Source organism: Bombina bombina, chromosome 6, assembly GCF_027579735.1.
Source record: "Bombina bombina isolate aBomBom1 chromosome 6, aBomBom1.pri, whole genome shotgun sequence".
NCBI classification, from domain to species: Eukaryota; Metazoa; Chordata; class Amphibia; order Anura; family Bombinatoridae; genus Bombina; species Bombina bombina.
In genome coordinates this window covers 437,963,410-437,990,022 of record NC_069504.1, presented here as the reverse complement: position 1 = coordinate 437,990,022, position 26,613 = coordinate 437,963,410, and the positions used below count along the sequence as shown (strand labels likewise).

The 26,613-nt window shown below is 34.7% G+C and overlaps 1 protein-coding gene across 1 annotated transcript; it reads right to left on the bottom strand.

Annotated features, from left to right (window-relative positions):
* Nucleotides 1-24,649: 24,649 nt before the first annotated feature.
* Nucleotides 24,650-26,343, bottom strand: SMIM32 (small integral membrane protein 32). Its single transcript, XM_053719854.1, has one exon. The coding sequence runs from the start codon at nt 25,612-25,614 to the stop codon at nt 25,288-25,290; it is 327 nt and encodes a 108-aa protein (XP_053575829.1). The 5' UTR covers nt 25,615-26,343; the 3' UTR covers nt 24,650-25,287.
* Between the last annotated feature and the right edge of the window lie 270 nt (nt 26,344-26,613).

The window sequence follows — 26,613 nt, the reverse complement described above, 5'->3', positions numbered from 1 at the left end:
ATAAAAAGGGCAGTAGAGAAGAATCTGGCAACTACAGGCCAGTTAGTTTAACTTCAGTAGTAGGGAAATTAATGGAAAGCCTCTTAAAAGAAAGAATTATGACTTACATAAAGACAAACAATTTAGAGGACCAAAATCAGCATGGTTTTATTTCAGGGAGATCATGTCAGACTAATCTAATTAACTTCTTTGATTATGTAACAAAAGTATTAGACAAGGGTGGAGCAGTTGATGTAGCATATCTAGATTTCAGCAAAGCATTTGACACCGTCCCACATAATAAACTAATTCTCAAACTGTATCTCCTTGGTCTAGATTCAAAAATTGTGAACTGGGTGGAATGCTGGCTTAAGGACAGAAAACAAAGTGTCTTAGTAAATGGAGTTCATTCAGCAGAGGGGGCTGTTACTAGTGGTGTTCCCCAGGGGTCAGTTCTGGGGCCTGTTTTGTTTAACACATTTATCTGTGATATCAGCAAAGGGCTACAGGGGAAAGTATGTCTGTTTGCAGATCATACAAAAATTTGTAACTGAGTGGATGTTCCGGGGGGGGGGGGTAGACAAAATGAGAAGTGATATACAACAATTGGAGGATTGGACAAATGACTGGGATCTAAAGTTTAACACAGCAAAGTGTAAAATAATGCATTTAGAGAAGAAAAATCCAAATGCTAATTACAGACTCAATGACACTTTACTGACTGTTACAGATGAGGAACAGGACTTGGGAATTGTTATTTCAGATGATTTCAAACTTGGTAAACAATGTAGTAATGCAGTGAGTAAGGCTAGCAGAATGATTGGATGTATTGGTAGAGATATTTGCAGCAGAAATAGTAATGTTCTTATGCCACTTTATAGATCATTAGTTAGGCCTCATCTTGAGTATTGTGTGCAGTTCTGGAGGCCATATCTTAAGAAGGATATTAACAAACTTGAATCTGTGCAAAGGAGGGCTACCAAAATGGTACATGGTCTAAAAAATAAAACTTACCAGGATAGGCTCAATGACCTAAATATGTAAAGCTTAGAAAAGAGAAGGGAAAGAGGTGATATGATAGCAACTTTCAAGTACGTTAAAGGGCTTAGTAAAACTGAGGCTGTGGGTATTTTACATAAAATGGAAAATTCAACAACAAGGGGTCATGAGCTCAAGCTAAAGGGTAGTAGATTCAGGAGTGATTTGAGGAAGCACTTCTTTACAGAAAGAGTGATTGATTTATTGAATAAACTTCCTCAAATGGTAGTAGCAACAAACACCGTGGGGGACTTTAAAAATGCATGGGACAAGCATAAGGCTATCCTACATACTAGGTACGTTTATACTATTAGGTAATATTGGGCAGACTTGCTGGGCCTATGGCTCTTTTCTGCCATCAATATCTATGTTTCTATGTTTCTATGTATCCCAGGATTGTGGAAGCAGCAGACCACTTCAGACTTGACCAGTTGGTTAAGTTCATTGAATTCACTCTGTCCATAGAGTGATTGATATATTGGTAGAATAGCTTTCTTTTTACATGTAGAATTCCTTGAGAGAGTAGATCATGCTAATAAGATAATTAGCAGGTTAAAATACCTAGACATCAAGGGTAAACACTACTTTGTAATTTAACAATTGTATACAACTCTTGATGTTTTTCGATACCAATATTTAGCTCCATGCCCCAGTGGGAATGTACTAATCCTCTACCTCTTCATTCCCTTTTATTTTTATCTTTGGTTGTGCATGTGGAGTGGCCTTGCCACCCATTGGCCTTGGATCTCCTATAGTAAGACTCACACATGTACTGTTGAGCGAGCATTGTTATTTTATTTAGATATCCAATATTGCTCCATGATGTAAGATTCTTAGTAGAGGAATCAACCTTTTTTTCATATGTACCTTTGTAGGTCAGGTCTCTATGATTCCTCATTATGTCCTTTTTATTTTATTGGGAATTTAAATGATCACATAGGTATTAACCCTTGTTTACAATTTCAATTATGATAATTTTAATTGTGTCTGATATTAGGAAGTCTGATTAAAATAGACAGTACTAGTTATATAAGTATCACAATTTATTAAAAATAAATAAAAAGCGTCACACACTGTGAATCATACATATAGAGTACAATATAAAAGCAATATGTCAAAACACAAGGCTAAATAAAACATATCTAAATCGATAAAGTTAAAAAGCCTGTATTAGGAGAGACAAAACAAACTGCTTGCCTGGCATGTAAATTAGTAAATAAAATAAAGCATTTGAAACATTAAAATGCAGAAAATCTCCATCACAATGTATTACTACAAATAATGCTACTGTTTGCCACATTTTAAATGACCTTATAGAGTCCTAACCAACCAAATTTGGGGGGGGGGGATTTTTTTCCCCCTATTTAGACAATGAAGTTAAAAAAAAATTGTGCATTAATGAGTTCACAATGCCCACTTCTCAAATAACCATACCAATAAAATGTACAAGAAATATAATGATTCACAGATACTACAGAATCCACATCACATGTGGCCGTTCTTGAAATAATATATTGCATAAAAAAGGTCTAGAATGATGATTTTCCAAGTAGCATCGCCAATGAAATGCCCTGGTTTTACACACCCAGCACAGAATCCACATTAAAGTGGCATATTACTGTAAAAAAAACACTAACCAAACTAACCTGTTTCTGTACCAAGTTTCTTAAACCTAGGATCCAAGCAAAAAAAAAAAAGAAATTGCACAAAAAAGGCACAGAACACCCACTTCTCAAATAGCCACACTAACCAAATTCACCTGTTCCATAAGACTGCATGGAAGAGAGACAATGAGCAACACACCTACCAGAAAATCAACAATAAGGTTGCCGTTATAGTCAAGAAATTGTAAAAACAAAATAAATTAAATATTGAAATAAAAATACACAGTAAAAAAATGTATTGTTTCATTCCATTAAAAACTGTAATAAAAGTTGCTCTGCAAAAATCTTATTATTTGAAAAAATTACAATTTATATTGAAATTGTGAAGGAACTAAGGCCTAGATTTAGAGTTGGGCGGTAGCCGTGAAAACCAGCGTTAGAGGCTCCTAACGCTGGTTTTGGGCTACCGCCGGTATTTAGAGTCAGTCATTAAAGGGTCTAACGCTCACTTTCCAGCCGCGACTTTTCCATACCGCAGATCCCCTTACGTCAATTGCGTATCCTATCTTTTCAATGGGATCTTTCTAACGCCGGTATTTAGAGTTGTGGCTGAAGTGAGCGTTAGAATTCTAACGACAAAACTCCAGCCGCAGAAAAAAGTCAGTAGTTAAGAGCTTTCTGGGCTAACGCCGGTTTATAAAGCTCTTAACTACTGTGCTCTAAAGTACACTAACACCCATAAACTACCTATGTACCCCTAAACCGAGGTCCACCCACATCGCCGCCACTCGATTAATTTTTTTTAACCCCTAATCTTCCGACTGCCACCTACGTTATACTTATGTACCCCTAATCTGCTGCCCCTAACACCACCGACCCCTATATTATATTTATTAACCCCTAACCTGCCCCCCACAACGTCGCCGCCAGCTACCTACAATAATTAACCCCTAATCTGCCGACCGCAAAGCGCCGTCAACTACGTTATCCTTATGTACCCCTAATCTGCTGCCCCTAACACCGCCGACCCCTATATTATATTTATTAACCCCTAATCTGCCCCCCTCAACGTCGCCTCCACCTGCCTACACTTATTAACCCCTAATCTGCCGAGCGGACCGCACCGCTACTATAATAAAGTTATTAACCCCTAATCCGCCTCACTCCCGCCTCAATAACCCTATAATAAATAGTATTAACCCCTAATCTGCCCTCCCTAACATCGCGGACACCTAACTTCAAGTATTAACCCCTAATCTGCCGACCGAATCTCGCCGCTACTGTAATAAATGGATTAACCCCTAAAGCTAAGTCTAACCCTAACACTAACACCCCCCTAAGTTAAATATAATTTAAATCTAACGAAATAAATTAACTCTTATTAAATAAATTATTCCTATTTAAAGCTAAATACTTACCTGTAAAATAAACCCTAATATAGCTACAATATAAATTATAATTATATTATAGCTATTTTAGGATTTATATTTATTTTACAGGTAACTTTGTATTTATTTTAACCAGGTACAATAGCTATTAAATAGTTAAGAACTATTTAATAGCTAAAATAGTTAAAATAATTACAAAATTACCTGTAAAATAAATCCTAACCTAAGTTACAATTAAACCTAACACTACACTATCAATAAATTAATTAAATACAATATCTACAAATAAATACAATGAAATAAACTAACTAAAGTACAAAAAATAAAAAAGAACTAAGTTACAAAAAATAAAAAAATATTTACAAACATTTGAAAAATATTACAACAATTTTAAACTAATTACACCTACTCTAAGCCCCCTAATAAAATAACAGACCCCCAAAATAAAAAAATGCCCTACCCTATTCTAAATTAAATAAGTTCAAAGCTCTTTTACCTTACCAGCCCTTAAAAGGGCCCTTTGCGGGGCATGCCCCAAAGAATTCAGCTCTTTTGCCTGTAAAAAAAAACATACAATACCCCCCCCAACATTACAACCCACCACCCACATACCCCTAATCTAACCCAAACCCCCCTTAAATAAACCTAACACTAAGCCCCTGAAGATCTCCCTACCTTGTCTTCACCTCACCGGGTCCCGATCTGTCCAGAAGAGCCTCCGATGTCTTGATCCAAGCCCAAGCGGGGGGCTGAAGAGTGACGTCCATCCTCGGGCTGAAGTCTGGATCCAAGCGGCGGCTGAAGAACTCCATCATTGGGCTGAAGTCGGAAGTCCATTATCGGGATGAAGTCTTCTATCAAGCCGCATCTTCAATCTTCTTTCTTCCGGAGCGGAGCGAGCCATCTTCTTCCAAGCCGACACGGAACATCCTCTTCAACCGACGCCTACTAGCCAAATGACGGTTCCTTTAAATGACGTCATCCAAGATGGCGTCCCTCGAATTCCGATTGGCTGATAGGATTCTATCAGCCAATCGGAATTAAGGTAGGAATATTCTGATTGGCTGATGGAATCAGCCAATCAGAATCAAGTTCAATCCAATTGGCTGATCCGATCAGCCAATCAGATTGAGCTCGCATTCTATTGGCTGTTCCGATCAGATCAGCCGGATCAGCCAATCGGATCAGCCAATCGGATTGAACTCCGGATCAGCCAATCGGATTGAACTTGATTCTGATTGGCTGATTCCATCAGCCAATCAGAATATTCCTACCTTAATTCCGATTGGCTGATAGGATTCTATCAGCCAATCGGAATTCGAGGGACGCCATCTTGGATGACGTCATTTAAAGGAACCGTCATTCGGCTAGTAGGCGTCGGTTGAAGAGGATGTTCCGCGTCGGCTTGGAAGAAGATGGCTCGCTCCGCTCCGGAAGAAAGAAGATTGAAGATGCGGCTTGATAGAAGAATTCATCCCGATGATGGACTTCCGACTTCAGCCTGATGATGGAGTTCTTCAGCCGCCGCTTAGATCCAGACTTCAGCCCGAGGATGGACGTCACTCTTCAGCCCCCCGCTTGGGCTTGGATCAAGACTTCGGACCCTCTTCTGGACAGATCGGGACCCGGTGAGGTGAAGACAAGGTAGGGAGATCTTCAGGGGCTTAGTGTTAGGTTTATTTAAGGGGGGTGTGGGTTAGATTAGGGGTATGTGGGTGGTGGGTTGTAATGTTGGGGGGGGTATTGTATGTTTTTTTTTACAGGCAAAAGAGCTGAATTCTTTGGGGCATGCCCCGCAAAGGGCCCTTTTCAGGGCTGGTAAGGTAAAAGAGCTTTGAACTTATTTAATTTAGAATAGGGTAGGGCATTTTTTTATTTTGGGGGTCTTTGTTATTTTATTAGGGGGCTTAGAGTAGGTGTAATTAGTTTAAAATTGTAATATTTTTCTAATGTTTGTAAATATTTTTTTATTTTTTGAAACTTAGTTCTTTTTTATTTTTTGTACTGTAGTTAGTTTATTTCATTGTATTTATTTGTAGATATTGTATTTAATTAATTTATTGATAGTGTAGTGTTAGGTTTAATTGTAGATAATTGTAGGTATTTTATTTAATTAATTTATTGATAGTGTAGTGTTAGGTTTAATTGTAACTTAGGTTAGGATTTATTTTACAGGTAATTTTGTAATTATTTTAACTAGGTAGCTATTAAATAGTTCTTAACTATTTAATAGCTATTGTACCTGGTTAAAATAAATACAAAGTTACCTGTAAAATAAATATAAATCCTAAAATAGCTACAATATAATTATAATTTATATTGTAGCTATATTAGGGTTTATTTTACAGGTAAGTATTTAGCTTTAAATAGGAATAATTTATTTAATAAGAGTTAATTTATTTCGTTAGATTTAAATTATATTTAACTTAGGGGGGTGTTAGGGTTAGGGTTAGACTTAGCTTTAGGGGTTAAAAAATGTATTAGAGTAGCGGTGAGCTCCGATCGGCAGATTAGGGGTTAATACTTGAAGTTAGGTGTCGGCGATGTTAGGGAGGGCAGATTAGGGGTTAATACTATTTATTATAGGGTTATTGAGGCGGGAGTGAGGCGGATTAGGGGTTAATAACTTTATTATAGTAGCGGTGCGGTCCGCTCGGCAGATTAGGGGTTAATAAGTGTAGGCAGGTGGAGGCGACGTTGTGGGGGGCAGATTAGGGGTTAATAAATATAATATAGGGGTCGGCGGTGTTAGGGGCAGCAGATTAGGGGTACACAGGGATAATGTAGGTAGCTGCGGTTTACGGAGCGGCAGATTAGGGGTTAAAAAAATATGCAGGTGTTAATAAGTGTTAGGGGTTAATAAGTGTAAGGTTAGGGGTGTTTAGACTCGGGGTACATGTTAGAGTGTTAGGTGAAGACGTAGGAAGTGTTTCCCCATAGGAAATAATGGGGCTGCGTTAAGAGCTGAACGCGGCTTTTTTGCAGGTGCTAGGTTTTTTTCAGCTCAAACAGCCCCATTGTTTCCTATGGGGGAATCGTGCACGAGCACGTTTTTGAAGCTGGCGGCGTCCGTAAGCACCGCTGGTATCTAGAGTTGCAGTGGCGTTAAATTATGCTCTACGCTCCCTTTTTGGAGCCTAATGCACTGAAAACCCTGCCATTATGTGAACTCTAAATAAATGACCCTTCCCCCTCAGAGGCTTAACAGAACTTTAAGTGATGATACTCGTTATTGTAAAGTTTTCAAATGAGTGGTCTCTTGCTCCTGTAAGTAGTCTGGGGTTGAGATTTTGGCTTTTACAACCCACACTGTCAGACGCAGACTGATGACCACGGAGATTTGAAATCCTTTACCAGCAGCATTGTTTGTATAATTTTTTTTTAAAGGGGCATAAAACTCAAAAATGTTTCTTTCATGATTCAGATAGAACACACAATTTTAAACAGTTTATCATTTATATCTATCATCTAATTGTCTTCATTTCTTTGCCATCCTTTGTTGAAAGCAGGAAGGTAAATTCAGGAATGTGCACTTGTCAGCAACAATATTATACATTAACAGGAGCACAAGATGACAGCGCTATCTCCTGTAATGTAGTGTTCCAGACATGTGACCACTACCTATCTAGAAATATCTTCAACAAAGAATAACAAGAGAACTAAGCAAAATTTATAATAGAAGTAAACTGCAAACTTTTTTTAAATTGCATTCTCTATCTGAATCATGAAAGAAAAAATGTGGGTTCCATGTCCCTTTAAAGATGTATAAATAGTGCTCTTTCATATGCAAGATAGAGATGTTTACAGTTTGCTGCCCCTTTAAACTCTGTCTCCTTTACCATGCAGTCATAATATTTAGACTTAATTATCTGCTAACACTACTTGCTATGATGACAGCATTGTTTCAATACGGAAATATTCAGTTGATGTAAATGGTTTGCGCAAGATTAAAACATTGCATTTTCTTAAATGATCAACAGCTGCAAAAGGAATTAGATCAGAAACCCTTAGAGATACAAAGAATGAATACATTTAGAAGATGCAAATTAAAAAAAAACAAGGAAGTCTCAACAAATGGAATTCTAAAAATTCTGCTCTGTGGGAAAATTGTAAAAAAAAAAAAACACCAAAGAATTATACTAACAAAACAAGCAAAAGTAAAAAAATAAATAAAGAGAATTAACCAACTGCAAAATGAAACTTTGAAATAAAATTATTTCTTCAACATTAAAATTTATTTAACCAATCATTTGTATTAGCATTCATTTAATTGCCATTGTTTGTCTTTTTTATCACCTGCAGTCTGCCCATCTGACTTTAGGGGTGCTATATTAAATAGTAGAGATGCAAACATAACCCCCCTTATGTCCCTAAAACCACTGCGGCATCCAAGTTACATATATAATATAATAGAAAAAGTTTCTTAACCCTTTCATTGCTAAGCTTTTTTTACTCCAGTGTTAAGGCAATTTTAGGCCAGATTATTTAGCGTTTTCACTCAAGTGTAAATTTATCTAGAATTAATCTTTTTGCAAACGTCGGGTTGCATGTGTATTACAAGTTGAAATGAAAAGTTTGCGTGCAAGCGAAAACCTGATGTGCTCTAAAAAAATATTGCCACCTTGTTAACATATTTAGAAGTCAATGGAGAGCGCAGGAGAAAAAACCTAAAAACTATCCCTTGCACTCTAACCCAATAGGAGTTATTCTAATTTCACATTCCAATGTTCTTTACATACAGGATAATGTAATTTTTATTGTAAATACACATATATATATATATATATATATATATACACACCAATACCTGTCTATCAATCCCTACAGATGTATGGCTATATATTATTTAAATATCACATATATAGAAATATATATTTAATAATAACAATTAAAAAAAAATTCTATGTGAAGAACATAGAAATTTAAAATATGCATATTGCACTTTGGGGGTTCACAATTTTGGAATAACATGGCCTTGGGTTAGCGCACATGAATTAGGGATGGGGGAATGTGTTTACATTCAAATTTGAATGTTAGAACAAATGTTATTGTAGATATTCGATTTACATAATAGAATGTTGATAAGAACGAATATTCTTAAAAATTTTATTATCAAATGTTATTTACAGTTTTTGAATGTCACATTCGAATTTGAATATTACATTTATAAAACACAGTTGTAGACTAGAAATACTATTTCGAATTCGAATGTGACATTTGAATGTCACATTCGAATGTCCCATTCAAATTCGAATATTACATTTATAAAACACAGTATTAGACTAGAAATACTATTTTGAATTTGAATGTCACATTCGAATTTGAATGTAGCATTCAAATTCGAATGTTACATTTATTAAACACAGTTGTAGACTAGAAATACTATTTCAAATTCAAAATGTTACATTTGAATATTACATTTATAAAAACACAGTATTAGACTAGAAATACTATTTCAAATTTGAATGTCACATTCAAATTCGAGTGTAGCATTCGAATTTGAATATTACATTTATTAAACAATAGTTGTAGACTAGAAATACTATTTCAAATTTGAATGTCACATTCGAATTCGAATGTCACATTCAAATTTGAATACTAGATTTATAAAAACACAGTATTAGACTAGAAATACTATTTCGAATTTGAATGTCACATTCAAATTTGAATGTAGCATTCGAATTTGAATATTATATTTATTAAACACAGTTGTAGAATAGAAATACTATTTCAAATTTTAATGTTACACTCAAATTCGAATAGTACATTTAAAAAACACAGTATTAGACTAGAAATTCTATTTCGAATTTGAATGTGACATTAGAATTTGAATGTAGCATTCGAATATTACATTTATTAAACAAAGTTGTAGACTAGAAATACTCTTTTGAATTTGAATGTGACATTTGAATTAGAATGTCACATTCAAATCAGAATATTACATTCTATTATTTTATTGAAAAATTCAAAAATTCAAATTCGAATGTTAGAACAAATGTTATTGTAGATATTCGATTTACATAATAGAATGTTGATAAGAACGAATATTCTTAAAAATTTTATTATCAAATGTTATTTACAGTTTTTGAATGTCACATTCGAATTTGAATATTACATTTATAAAACACAGTTGTAGACTAGAAATACTATTTCGAATTCGAATGTGACATTTGAATGTCACATTTGAATGTCCCATTCAAATTCGAATATTACATTTATAAAACGCAGTATTAGACTAGAAATACTATTTTGAATTTGAATGTCACATTCAAATTCGAGTGTAGCATTCGAATTTGAATATTACATTTATTAAACATAGTTGTAGACTAGAAATACTATTTCAAATTCAAAATGTTACATTTGAATATTACATTTATAAAAACACAGTATTAGACTAGAAATACTATTTCGAATTTGAATGTCACATTCAAATTCGAGTGTAGCATTCGAATTTGAATATTACATTTATTAAACATAGTTGTAGACTAGAAATACTATTTCAAATTTGAATGTCACATTCGAATTCGAATGTCACATTCAAATTTGAATACTAGATTTATAAAAACACAGTATTAGACTAGAAATACTATTTCGAATTTGAATGTCACATTCAAATTTGAATGTAGCATTCGAATTTAAATATTATATTTATTAAACACAGTTGTAGAATAGAAATACTAATTCAAATTTGAATGTTACACTCAAATTCGAATATTACATTTAAAAAACACAGTATTAGACTAGAAATTCTATTTCGAATTTGAATGTGACATTAGAATTTGAATGTAGCATTCGAATATTACATTTATTAAACAAAGTTGTAGACTAGAAATACTATTTTGAATTTGAATGTGACATTTGAATTAGAATGTCACATTCAAATTAGAATATTACATTCTATTATTTTATTGAAAAATTCAAAAATGAAAATTCGAAAATAGAATGTTAGAATGTTATATAAACATTTGAAATTCGATTTGAATGAACGAATGTATCAACATTCATTTTAAATTTTGAATGTTTAGAAACATTCGCCCATCCCTATATTCAATGCATGTAATTAAAATATTAAAAAAAATTTTTATATACATAATGTAATATATATATATATATATATATATATATATATATATATATATATCTGTATATTATAAAGATATATACTATGTATTATTTAGAATATTTTATAGTACATATAATAATTTTTAATATTTTTATTAATATATTTTTTATATTTTAGATTTAATATTTCAATAATGCACATTGAGGTTAGCAATTCAATATGTGCACTAACCCAACACCACGTTAGAACCTAAATTGCAAAATGTGAAGCACCATATGCATATTTTACATTCCTATGTTATTCATATAGAAATAAATATAATATATATATATATATATATATATATATATATGATAATGTTAATGTAAACTAGATATCTATAAAATTATATCTATAGGAATATATAATAATGTAGTCAATTACATTGTATATTCCACACTCTCTATGCATAGGTACGCAGGTAAGCCTATGTCCACACTTTTGTCATTATTATTATTCCCCTTTTTTTCCCCTTTCTCCTTTTATGACTATCTTATATTCCCCTGTATAGCTTATTTCACATCTTTATACATATTGATTCTATGTTGATATATAGCTTTATGTCAGTATATGTTTTGTGTATAACCATATATTTCCCCTGTCTGTGATACTTCACTGGATACTTTCTACATCTGTCTCCTAAACCCCTCTCATGATTTTACGACACCCCTTCTTCCCCCTGAATTCAGACCTCTGTAACAGGTTCTGCCTTTTTACCCTGTGTTTTAATACATCATCTGTAAATGCCATCAAATTGGTCAGTATTACTTCAGACTTGAAAAAGGAAGACATTCTTCTGAAAGCTTGTCATCTTATAAATGTATAGTTAGTCCAATAAAAAAGTATCATTGCTCAATGCAATACTCTTGTTATTTTGATATATATATATATATATATATATATATATATATACACACACACATATATATATATATATATATATATACATATATACACACACACATACACATACATACATACATACATACATACACAAACACACATATATATATATGAGTATTGCATTGAGCAATGATACTTTTTTATTGGACTAAATATAAATTTATTAGTAGATAAGATTTTGGAAGAATTCCTTCCCTTTTCAAGTCTGAAGCAATACTGACCAATTCATTGGAATTTACAGATTATATCTTGATGGCTAAAAGGACAAATATACATATACATGATATATTCCACTCTTTTTATACATAAGTACACAGGTAAGCCTACGTCTACACTTTTGCCATTATTATTTCCTTTTTTCTTTTCTTTTTTGACTATTTTTTGTATACATAATTTATGTATACATAATTTCACATTTTTATATAAATATTGATTCTAAGTTGATATATAACTTTATGTCAGTATATGCTTTATATAAAACTATATATTTCTCCTCTCTGCTCTGCTACACTGGACACTGTCTGCCTCTGTCACCTAAGCCCCCTGATAATTTTTATGACACCCCCTCCTCTCCCTGCACTCAGACTTCTGTAACACTTTCTCTCCTTTTAGCCACCCTGTGTTTCAAGATATAATTATGATTATCCTAACTTTGTGAAGGAATAATCTAGATTTTATTAAAGATACAGAGTCGAATATCTTACTATTTTGATTGTTCGGAGGAATCGACTATTGTTGATAATGAAGATATAGAGGAGGGGGCGCCCTTGTATAGGATACATACAGCTAGATTTAGAGTTTTGTCGGTAACGACCCGAAAAGCTAACGCCGGCTTTTTTCTGGCCGCACCATAAAAATAACTCTGGTATTGAGAGTCCACATAAAGGCTGCGCTAGGCTCCAAAAAAGGAGCGTATAGCATATTTAACGCAGCTTCAACTCTCGATACCAGAGTTGCTTACGCAAGCGGCCAGCCTCAAAAACGTGCTCGTGCACGATTCCCCCATAGAAAACAATGGGGCTGTTTGAGCTGAAAAAAAACCTAACACCTGCAAAAAAGCCGCGTTCAGCTCCTAACGCAGCCCCATTGTTTGCTATGCGGAAACACTTTCTATGTCTGCACCTAACACTCTAACATGTACCCCGAGTCTAAACACCCCTAACCTTACACTTATTAACCCCTAATCTGCCGCCCCCGCTATCGCTGACCCCTGCATATTATTATTAACCCCTAATCTGCCGCTCCGTAAACCGCCGCTGCTTACATTATCCCTATGTACCCCTAATCTGCTGCCCTAACATCGCCGACCCCTATATTATATTTATTAACCCCTAATCTGCCCCCACAACGTCGCCTCCACCTGCCTACACTTATTAACCCCTAATCTGCCGAGCGGACCTGAGCGCTACTATAATAAAGTTATTAACCCCTAATCCGCCTCACTAACCCTATAATAAATAGTATTAACCCCTAATCTGCCCTCCCTAACATCGCCGACACCTAACTTCAATTATTAACCCCTAATCTGCCGACTGGAGCTCACCGCTATTCTAATAAATGTATTAACCCCTAAAGCTAAGTCTAACCCTAACACTAACACCCCCCTAAATTAAATATAATTTACATCTAACGAATTTAATTATCTCTTATTAAATAAATTATTCCTATTTAAAGCTAAATACTTACCTGTAAAATAAATCCTAATATAGCTACAATATAAATTATAATTATATTATAGCTATTTTAGGATTAATATTTATTTTACAGGCAACTTTGTAATTATTTGAACCATGTAAAATAGCTATTAAATAGTTAAGAACTATTTAATAGCTACCTAGTTAAAATAATTACAAAATTACCTGTAAAATAAATCCTAACCTAAGTTACAATTAAACCTAACACTATACTATCATTAAATTCATTAAATAAAATACCTATAATTACCTACAATTAAACCTAACACTACACTATCAATACATTAATTAAATACAATATCTACAAATAACTACAATGAAATAAACTAACTAAAGTACAAAAAATAAAAAAATATTTACAAACATAAGAAAAATATTACAACAATTTTAAACTAATTACACCTACTCTAAGCCCCCTAATAAAATAACAAAGACCCCCAAAATAAAAAATGCCCTACCCTATTCTAAATTACTAAAGTTCAAAGCTCTTTTACCTTACCAGCCCTGAACAGGGCCCTTTGCAGGGCATGCCCCAAGAAGTTCAGCTCTTTTGCCTGTAAAAAAAACCATACAATACCCCCCCCCCAAACATTACAACCCACCACCCACATACCCCTAATCTAACCCAAACCCCCCTTAAATAAACCTAACACTAAGCCCCTGAAGATCATCCTACCTTGTCTTCACCTCACCAGGTATCACCGATCCGTCCTGGCTCCAAAATCTTCATCCAACACAAGCGGGGGCTGGCGATCCATCATCCGGTGGCTGAAGAGGTCCAGAAGAGGCTCCAAAGTCTTCATCCTATCCGGGAAGAAGAGGCGATCCGGACCGGCAACCATCTTGATCCAAGCGGCATCTTCTATCTTCATCCGATGACGACCGGCTCCATCCTGAAGACCTCCACCGCGGACCCATCTTCTTCCGGCGACGTCCAACTGAAGAATGACGGTTCCTTTAAGGGACGTCATCCAAGATGGCGTCCCTCGAATTCCGATTGGCTGATAGGATTCTATCAGCCAATCGGAATTAAGGTAGGAATATTCTGATTGGCTGATGGAATCAGCCAATCAGAATCAAGTTCAATCTGATTGGCTGATCCAATCAGCCAATCAGATTGAGCTCGCATTCTATTGGCTGTTCCGATCAGCCAATAGATTGCGAGCTCAATCTGATTGGCTGATCGGATCAGCCAATCGGATTGAACTTGATTCTGATTGGCTGATTCCATCAGCCAATCAGAATATTCCTACCTTAATTCCGATTGGCTGATAGAATCCTATCAGCCAATCGGAATTCGAGGGACGCCATCTTGGATGACGTCCCTTAAAGGAACCGTCATTCTTCAGTTGGACGTCGCCGGAAGAAGATGGGTCCGCGGTGGAGGTCTTCAGGATGGAGCCGGTCGTCATTGGATGAAGATAGAAGATGCCGCTTGGATTAAGATGGTTGCCGGTCCGGATCGCCTCTTCTTCCCGGATAGGATGAAGACTTTGGAGCCTCTTCTGGACCTCTTCAGCCACCGGATGATGGATCGCCAGCCCCCGCTTGGGTTGGATGAAGATTTTGGAGCCAGGACGGATCGGTGATACCTGGTGAGGTGAAGACAAGGTAGGATGATCTTCAGGGGCTTAGTGTTAGGTTTATTTAAGGGGGGTTTGGGTTAGATTAGGGGTATGTGGGTGGTGGGTTGTAATGTTGGGGGGGGTATTGTATGTTTCTTTTTACAGGCAAAAGAGCTGAACTTCTTGGGGCATGCCCCGCAAAGGGCCCTGTTCAGGGCTGGTAAGGTAAAAGAGCTTTGAACTTTAGTAATTTAGAATAGGGCAGGGCATTTTTTATTTTGGGGATCTTTGTTATTTTATTAGGGGGCTTAGAGTAGGTGTAATTAGTTTAAAATTGTTGTAATATTTTTCTTATGTTTGTAAATATGTTTTTATTTTTTGTAACTTAGTTCTTTTTTATTTTTTGTACTATAGTTAGTTTATTTTATTGTAGTTATTTGTAGATATTTTATTTAATTAATTTATTGATAGTGTAGTGTTAGGTTTAATTGTAGGTAATTATAGGTATTTTATTTAATTAATTTAATGATAGTATAGTGTTAGGTTTAATTGTAACTTAGGTTAGTATTTATTTTACAGGTAATTTTGTAATTATTTTAACTAGGTAGCTATTAAATAGTTATTAACTATTTAATAGCTATTGTACCTGGTTAAAATAATTACAAAGTTGCCTGTAAAATAAATATTAATCCTAAAATAGCTACAATGTAATTATAATTTATATTGTAGCTATATTAGGATTTATTTTACAGGTAAGTATTTAGCTTTAAATAGGAATAATTTATTTAATAAGAGTTAATTAATTTAGTTAGATTAAAATTATATTTAATGTAGGGGGGTGTTAGTGTTAGGGTTAGACTTAGCTTTAGGGGTTAATACATTTATTAGAATAGCGGTGAGCTCCAGTCGGCAGATTAGGGGTTAATAATTGAAGTTAGGTGTCGGCGATGTTAGGGAGGGCAGATTAGGGGTACATAAGGATAACGTAGGTGGCGGCGCTTTGCGGTCGGCAGATTAGGGGTTAATAAGTGTAGGTAGCTGGCGGCGACGTTGTGGGGGGCAGATTAGGGGTTAATAAATATAATATAGGGGTCGGCGGTGTTAGGGGCAGCAGATTAGGGGTACATAAGGATAACGTAGTTGGCGGTCGGCAGATTAGGGGTTAAAAAAATTTAATCGAGTTGCGGCGATGTGGGGGGACCTCAGTTTAGGGGTACATAGGTAGTTTATGGGTGTTAGTGTACTTTAGAGTACAGTAGTTAAGAGTTTTATAAACTGGCGTTAGCCCAGAAAGCTCTTAACTACTGACTTTTTTCCTGCGGCTGGAGTTTTGTCGTTAGATTTCTAACGCTCACTTCAGACACGACTCTAAATACCGGAGTTAGAAAAATCCCATTGAAAAGATAGGATACGCAATTTTCGTAAGGGGATCTGCGGTATGGAAAAGTCGCGGCTGAAAAGTGAGCGTTAGACCCTTTTTTGAGTGACTCCAAATACCGGAGGTAGCCTAAAACCAGCGTTAGGAGCCTCTAACGCTGGTTTTCACGGCTAACGCCAAACTCTAAATCTAGGCCTTAGTGTTCCTAACGACTATAAAAGTGATATAGTCAGTTCGCTATGGCCGTCAATAATAGGCAAGATATAATATGAGGCAAGAGTTATATATAGAAAATATAACCAGCAACCTCTAAAGAGAAAGATAAAATACTTAATATAAAAGACTGTGATCTATTCCATCAACAATAAGCATATATATGGATATGATTATATTAATTCTATATATATAAAACACAACCTCCTAGGAGAAAGATAAAGTTAGAGTGGTGTACAATGATATTACAGGTAAGTGTACCTAATATGATATATATATGTAACACAACCTCCTAAGAGAAAGACACAACCTCCTAAGAGAAAGACACAAAAATATAGTGGAAATATTATACAATAGTATTGCAAAAGGGTGTACCTAAATATAATAAATATGTAGCACAACCTCCTAAGAGAAAGACACAAAGATATAAGTAACAGTGGTATTAAACAGGTAATATAGCCTAGGTGTGCAACCTCTCAATATGATGTAAACAATTAGACAGAGAAGTTCACTGTAATCTGAGGTTATATATAGATGAAAGTCTCTATTGGTATATAGTGAGGAATCACTGAGATGATGATCAGGCAGCTATCTGTAGAGATCCAGGCCGGGACCCAAAGCAGAAATCTATGAAAACAAGAGAAGACAGATGCGCCACATGACCCAATATTGTTTGGTCCAAATATGTATTTGATAGATGTACAAAGATTGAACTCACATTTGTTTAAGCACCTCAGTCAGTGCTATAGAGGCAGTCTGGGATCTCTTACAGTCACCCAGGGACCAAACTCCGGTAGTAATATAATGTCTGTATCAGAACGACATAAGAGACATAGGTGCCAATATGGCCTAGTATTGTTTTGACACAGTGAGCAATATGAAGCGATTGAATGGTACTCACAATAGTTGTAGCATCTCCTTTGATGCTATAGAGGCAGGATGGGATCAATATAGTCACCCACCAGACTTGAGCACAGGCCCACTGGATCAGGATGGAAGTCAGGACCACAGGTAGTCAGGAAATATCCAGGATAGGATAACCCCTCTCGGTCAGAGAGATAGCAGGCAGGCAAACAATAGGATAGCAAGTGTTCAGATAATTTAAAAAAGTTTTATTAAAATAATAAAACAAGGAAACGCGTTTCTCAGCTACAAGCTGTTTCATCAGGCTTCAAACAGCTTGTAGCTGAGAAACGCGTTGCCTTGTTTTTATTATTTTAATAAAACTTTTTTAAATTATCTGAACACTTGCTATCCTATTGTTTGCCTGCCTGCTATCTCTCTGACTGAGAGGGGTTATCCTATCCTGGATATTTCCTGACTACCTGTGGTCCTGACTTCCATCCTGATCCAGTGGGCCTGTGCTCAAGTCTGGTGGGTGACTATATTGATCCCATCCTGCCTCTATAGCATCAAAGGAGATGCTACAACTATTGTGAGTACCATTCAATCGCTTCATATTGCTCACTGTGTCAAAACAATACTAGGCCATATTGGCACCTATGTCTCTTATGTCGTTCTGATACAGACATTATATTACTACCGGAGTTTGGTCCCCTGGGTGACTGTAAGAGATCCCAGACTGCCTCTATAGCACTGACTGAGGTGCTTAAACAAATGTGAGTTCAATCTTTGTACATCTATCATATACATATTTGGACCAAACAATATTGGGCCATGTGGCGCATCTGTCTTCTCTTGTTTTCATAGATTATTGTTGATAATAATAACCCCACTTTGGCCAACTCAACCCTTTTATCTATCTCTTCTGGAGATGCCTTACCTTCCTCCTCTTCTCCTCCCTCACTCCCAAACCCATCTCCTAGATCCAGATGAGAATTTTCTCATAACATCCCAGTCTCTGACTTTTGTTACTCCATGAGTGGTATTCTTCAGTTATTGGATATAGAAGAGACGGTAGAAAACCTTCATCTCAAAGAACATTTTCATTGATTTGGAGCTGGAATAAAACAGATAAATTAAATAATTTGGGAGGGAAAATATTCATATTTGTGTCTTTAATAGAATTTACATTATTCCTTCACAAAGTTAGGATAATTGGAATTTTATTACAAGCAAAGAGATGTCATATTTTGCTAGTTTAAAGTTAACTAACAAATACATTTAATGAAGTGTGGTGAATGGGTTTGAAATAAAATTGTTTAAAAGTAGAATCAAAGGACCAATCTGCATCATTCAAATTTGTTGAATGAGAGGTAGATTTTAAAAATCCTTTAGATGCTGCAGAACCTCTAACTGAGTGAGCAGTAAAAGATAAATCAATACCAGCTTTTTTCATAACCCATTTAACCCATGTTGTGACAGAAGTGGAAGTAACAGGAGAAAAAGGTGAAACAAAAGAAATGTAGAAGAAGATGAATTTCTAAAAAGTTAAAGTTCTAGATTTGTATCCTTTAATACATTTAACAACATATACATTAGGTTCAGAAGGTAAATAAGGATAGACAAAGATAACGTTTTAGTTCTACGACACAAAGGGTAAGTAATTCCTTCAGGGGTAGAAACGTTTAGAATTAAAATCTAAAGCTTTGACGTCAGAGACTATGGAAAGAAATGAGACATAAAAGAGTAGTTGTAAAGGGGCAGTCAACTCCAGAATGTTTATTGTTCAAAAAGATAGATAATCCCTTTATTACCCATTCCCCAGATTTGCAAAACCAACACAATTATATTAAAGACACAAAAAGTTATATCCTTAAACCTATCTATCCTTCTATGCTCACTTTAAATTTATACCGAGATTCTCTTACACACGGTTGTAATAAGTATTAAAGGAAAAAGGGGGGGGGGGGGGGTAGCGTGGCGCTATAAAACAAGCTATGAAGGAGAGATATAAGCTATGAAAAATGAAAATAGATATGATGTCAATTTCTAGCTACCGGTAAACCAGCTAATGTGATGTTGAGATATATAATGTATATACTATGTTCTAATACTACTAAAGAGTAATACAAGAATGCCTTAGCATATGGCAATGCGGAGATCACAATAGATTCAATTATTCATAAAAGAGACACAATGAATAAAAAGATACAATTTAATAAGTGCTAAACAAATAATTCTAAATGATCTGTGTTGTGGCCACAACTAATAAATGATGATAATCAAATAACACAGTTATATTAATTTACTTTATTTACCTCTGTATATAAGCCTCTTCAGACTGCCCCCTTATTTGAGTTCTTTTGGCAGACATGCATTTTAACTTATCAGTGCTGACTCCTAGGTAACTCCACGTGCGTGAGCACAATGTTAACTATATGGCACACATGAACTAACACCCTCTAGCTGTGAAAAACTGTCAAAATTCCCTGAGATAACAGGCGCCCTTCAAGGCCTTATAAATTAGCATATGAACCTACCTAGGTTTAGCTTTCAAAAAAGAATACCAAGACACCAAAGTAAAGAAAATTTGTTTATAAAAGTAAATTGGAAAGTTGTTTAAACTTGCATGCCTGACCTGAATCATGAAAGTTACATTTTGACTAGACTGTCCCTTTAAAGTTAATAAATGATTAGGGGGCCAAGATTTGAAAAGAGAAAATATTGAATCATCATCCAAAAGAAATATTATTTAGGAATAGAAGGACGTTTAACTTTGATTTCTTTTTATAATTTACAAATTAAAAGGATGTTGACCAATAAGAGAACTGTTAACCAAAAAGTGATAGGCAGTTATTGCGGAAAAAGAAAAATGAATAGATCTATATGCTAGGCTCAAATCAAAGAAAGAAGAAAGAAAATTAATCATGTGACAAACATTTGCTGAAAAGAGATCCAGGTTCCTTTGTAGACACCAGCTAGACCATTTAGACCAAGCTGCATGTTATGTGAACGTTAAAATTCCTATCTGGATCTAGGAGAAGGTCTTGGGAGTGAGAAGAGGAGGAAGGTAAGGCATCTCCAGAAGAGATGGCCAAAGGGGGGTTATTAATATCAATGATAGTCCCTCCGAATAATCAAAATAGTAAAATATTTGTCTCTGTGTGTTTAATAAAATCTTTAAATTCCATTATTTTTTTATCAGATGGTGTATATATGAGTGTTAGTGTAATTTCAAATGTATTTATGTTGTGGTTTATGCAATTTGTTTTTTTAATGCACTACCCTTTAAGCATGGGTTTCAGTCGCTATTATATGACAAGCGTAAAATGCGATTGTGCTTGTGATCACGTTTACTTTCATCTTGTAATACGCATGCTATTTCCATTGCGCAAATACCCGATATTGCTTCCGTGCAACAGTTAGCACACCACTTGTATTCTAGGCCTTTGAGTTTTTTTTATTTGCTACCTACATTTAAACCATATTATAAATCAAATTTCAGTTAGTGACTACACATACATTATATATTGTTTTTTTCAGCAGATTCAAAATATTCCATTATTATATTTATAATTCATAGCATGTGAGATAGCTACATTATAAACTGTAAAAAATATGTATCATTTTTGCATAGATTTTAAGAAATAATATTGAAAATAGCCCAGTGACCACTGCTGCTATTGTGATCACCTTACTAAATTGTCATCAAGGGTAGCCCCATGTAAAATAGGGGTCCATACTGGCTTTTTGGGTTTTAATTTAATTTAAATTTAGAAAGGCCCCTTTATGCAGTACAGAAATAAAATCACTTTTTGTCTAGCAAGGCATTCACTGTTACTACAGTGATCACCTGACTTTACAGACAAAATTCAAATATTTTATTTTAGAAAGGGAGATAATAAACTTTATTAGGGGTCTCTAGACATACCATTTTTTTTATTGTGCATATAATGTAAGACAAAATGCTTCACACTGGTAACCAGATCTTTCTAAGTCTCACATGCTGGGTTGCTCACCATCAACCCTCTTTATGTAAATCTATGAGTTTGCCAATACAAATAAAATTATATCTAGAAAGTCTTTAACATTAAGAAAATAGACATATAAATATTTAGCATTTACATATATTCACAGAACCCATTTTTCAAATGTGTTTTGTGAGTTTTTTAGTTGTATTTATTGTTTCACTGTGTTTAATCATAAGTATGCCCAGTTGTGATCAGCTAAAAACACGTGAAATGGGTTTCAATTAATTTTGAACATGGGTTTGCCAGAGAACCAAGACTCCTCATGATCTGTGAAACTAGCTTAACAACTGAGTCTCATGGATTTTCACTAATAGCATTTTCTTTTAAAGGGACACAATTTTCATATAACTGCATCCAATAGACACTACTATAAAGAAGAATATGCACAGATGCTGATCTAAAAATCCAATATAAAACCTTTTAAAAACTTACTTGGAAGCTCCCAGTTTAGCACTGTTGATGGAGTTAGGCTGGGACACCCAGTGAAAGGGGTTAGGCAAAAAAAAAAGGAGCAGACACTCGGACCTCCCCCCTTTCCTGCATATGAAAAGACATAACATAAACAGGAGCCAGCAGTAAACTGTAAACTAACGTATACATCTGACACTGGGGAGTGGTTAGGAGTCTGAAAATCAGCACAATGTTATTAAAAAATTAGCAAAACTTTACATTGTTACAAAAACACTCCCAGATGGGCTATATAATCTACAAAACATTAAAGTGAAGGTCCATTTTGATGAATTAGTGCCTGGTTTTTAATAAACCTATTAAAAACAAGGGGAATTTAATTCATCAAAATTGACATTTTACTGTTTTCTTAAAAAACTTACCTTTTAATCCTGGCAGCCGCTCCAGCACTTCCTCCGCCAGTTGCAAGCCATCTTCGTGGGTCCAAAAAGACGATACTGGCTTCCTCCAATCACAGCGTTGCATCAGGTCAAGATTCCCCCAGGGGGAAAGCTGTGATTGGAGGAAGCCTGATTCATAATTTCTGACGTCTGCAGAGGCTTCCGACAGCGGGGGGAATCGCTGGAGCGGCATTCAGGATTAAAAGGAAAATTTTTGAAGAAAACAGTGAAATGTCAATTTTGATGAATTAAAGTGCCCTTCTTTTTAATAGGTCTATTAAAAACCGGGCACTAATTCATCAAAATGGACCTTCACTTTAATGCAAAGAAAAATCTAGTGTACAGAGGATAAATACTTTTCCTAGATCACCCATTCAGATCTGTAGCAGCAACTACTTGTAGATTTTTCATTTGCTTCTCCATAAATAGAAACATTATAAATTGCTAACAGGTAATATCATAATCCATAAATATCATATTTTTGTATTTAAAAAAAGAACAACAGATGGTTATATGTATCACATTTGTAAATTAAAGGGATAGTGTACTGTAAAATACTTTACTTCATATGCCAATTGCAGAATTTAAAATGTATGGGAAATTGATACTTTGTGTTTATTTTTGTATATGAAATGTATGTGTTTGCTAATTGGAACCACAACTCATTCAGATGAGCTGACCTTGCAGAGAGAAATACATCATTATCTTATCCTTTTCTATATACACAATAGTCTCCTTATTTTACCTCTGTCCATACTCACAAAAGCCAGTATTTAGAGAAATCTATATTTTCTCAGTTTCCCTTGGAGTGTAATTTCCCTCCCCTCTAGTTCCTTGTTTGCATAGGTTTTCTAAAACTATTACTGCAGTACAGAAAGTGTCAGTATAGGCAGAAATTTCAAATGAAAACATAAAGGTAAACTAGCTATTTGTAAACATTTAAATACACTCCAGCAGGCAAAATTGATCTTTGGGAACACATTAAAAGTGAGAACAGTTTTCAATGCACTGTCCCTTTAATGCTTCATATAAAAAAAAAATATATATGTGCAAAGTAAAAATGTTGTTTTGTATAAATAAAGTATGTGTTGTTTATTATAAAAAATATTTTAAAATGCCCCCAATAGTTTACCTATTTGTCCCAACAGAACTGCATCTTTCTTTATATTGTTTCTAGCTATTTATTGCAAATTTATTTCAGAATTTACTTCAGAGTTTCATAATCTTGTTAAATGTCTGTGTTAGAATGTACATTGAGTATAGCATTACCCTCTCTATACTTAGCAGTTGTAAAGCTAATGGTTTTACAAACAAAATAAAAAGCAAGGAAATTATAGTCCTCTCACATTGATCAAGGACTGCATTCAAGGTGAACAACTGTCAGTCTACACACTAATGTAAACTTTACACTTTAATGACTGATTCTTTTTTGGGGGGGCTGAGAAGGTTCTTTTAAAGGGACAGTAAACGCCAGAATTTTTGTTGTTTAAATAGAAAGATAATCCCTTTATTACCCATTCCCCAATTTTGCATAACCAACACAGTTATAATATACTTTTTACCTCTGTGATTACCTTGTATCTATGCCTCTGCAAACTGCCCCTTTTTTCAGTTCTTTTGACAGACTTGCATTTTTAGCCAATCAGTGCTGACTCCTAGGAGCTTCACGTGCCTTACCTCAATGTTATCTATATGAAACACATGAACTAACGCCCTCTAGTGGTGAAAAACTGTCAAAATGCTTTCAAATTAGAGGCAGTCTTCAAGGTCTAAGAAATTAGCACATGAACCTCCTAGATTTAGCTTTCAACTAAGAATACCAATAGAACAAAGCAAAATTGGTAATACAAGTAAATTGGAAAGTTGTTTAAAATTACATGCCTTATTTAAATCATGAAAGACTTTTTTTTACTTTACTGTCCCTTTAAATCTTGTGCAGCAAAGATAACACCGAATCTCAAGGGAGCTCTAACACATGCCACATAAACCAGCTCCAATCTCATATATTAATTGAAATTGCATTGCCTACATTACTGGCTATTATTAAAGAAGAAACAATACCATTATGCAAATATGAGAATGCCAATTTAATTAATTGAAAACTTCCAATCAGAAAACAATGACAAATAATAGTACAAATATTTACTATAATTAACTTTTATATAATCATATTGCTTTGTATTAGTAAATATTTATCCTTATATATGTGTATTTACAGTCTTGCAGTTAGTTAATGGAATATTGCCTCTCATTTTCCCTCACTCTTGTTTAATAAATACATTCTGAAACAGCAGGTGCATTATATCTATATCAAACAGAATAAATAAGTATGTGAACAGCTTTCTCTAGCAGATCATTAAGCACTCCCTTTGATTTGTTGATATAAATAACAAAAGAGGGGAAGACATGGTTCCTCTGTTTCACAATTATAGCTTAAACATTGTTACTTAACCGTATTTATACATACTCATTTAGCTATTTTAAAGGTAGTTTCCAAGCACACATTCCATTGTCTCACGCTTATAATATAGCAATGTACAATATATTTCAGAAAAAAAAAACACATTTACTTGTATATATTATAAAACACAATAAAATCTACTATTCCAATCTTGCAGTAGAAGTATCAAAAGAACACAATATATATACTGTATATGAAAACGCCTCCCATATGCTTTGGTTGACATTCAACATATTTGGCTCAGACAGATTGTGTTTTCCAAGGGCTTCGTGATTCTCGCATCGATCTGTCATAAGGTAGCCCTGCAAAAAAGGAATTCCTCAGTTGGCAGTTAATGAAAAGAACAATAATTGCCACTGTCAGAAAAAGGAGAAGAAACAGCACAAGGTAAGTCATGAGGTCTGGTTTATTGATTTCCCCTTCTTTGAGCACTCTGGCTGTAGACATGTAGAAAGAGGAGCTTACTGGTTTCTGTGTACTGCTGAGGTAAGGAGTGTTATTCTGAATCATTAGGTGAGTTTCAGTAGCAATGCTTGTATTCAGCAGCAAGTCACCATACATGATCATGGTAATAATGCCACAGCTTAGTATCCATAAAAAAGCCACTTTAGTAAGGTCACGTTGGTTCACTCGTTCTAAGAAAAGAAAAGAAAGTGCATTTTTCGTTTAAAAAGAAAAGTGTTTCAATACTTTTGATGAAGCAGAATAAAAAGAATTTGCCTTCTTCAAATAATCCTGGTTTAAATGAGTAAAATGTACAAATCTGGTATATGTCAGCACCCTGGTGCTTAAAATCTTACAACAGTGACCTGTATCATTTTTATGGACATCTGGAAATATTGTTCTTTTTTTCAAATGACTGCTTATAACATATTTTAGAAATCATATAAGATTGATTGAATAGTAATAAAAAGCATCCTGTTGTCACTCACTGACTGGTTTCCACTGTAGGATAACATTTGCTGCTGATTCAGTTTGGGGTAAATTATATCTGGTTGCCAGCAGTTGAGTCAGATCCTTCAAATCATGGTAAATAACTACTTCATGTCCTGAATTTAATATCATCAATATTCTCTTCTTCTATTTCAGGCTCCATAACCAGCAGATGTAGGTTCTCAAGAGACTTTTGCCAGTATCCTATTCAGTTTTTATCAATCTTGACAAAAAGCTTCTAAGCATCTTGTAATATATTCAGGCTGTCAATCAAATAATTGATGATTTTAATCCTACACAACTGTTGTTTGTGTCAGTAAAGCCTAATGTAGGAGATTCTGAATCTCCATCATACTCTGTATCTCTCCCTTTCTAAGGAACTTGCATACAGCTCCAAACCCCTCCCATGATTTGAGTTTCTCTCTACTTTGTTCATTTAAGGTGGATTATTACAAATGCTGCATTGTATTTCAAAATGGTTATTAAGCTTGGATTTAATAAGGACAGATATGTATTTTTTAATGATATCTATTAATTGCTAATTTTAAATTAATTTGATTTTTTTTTGTTAGCTACCTAAAACGTTTGAGCAGTGCTAAACTATGTGTGCAGTTAATTATATGGTTTGTGTGT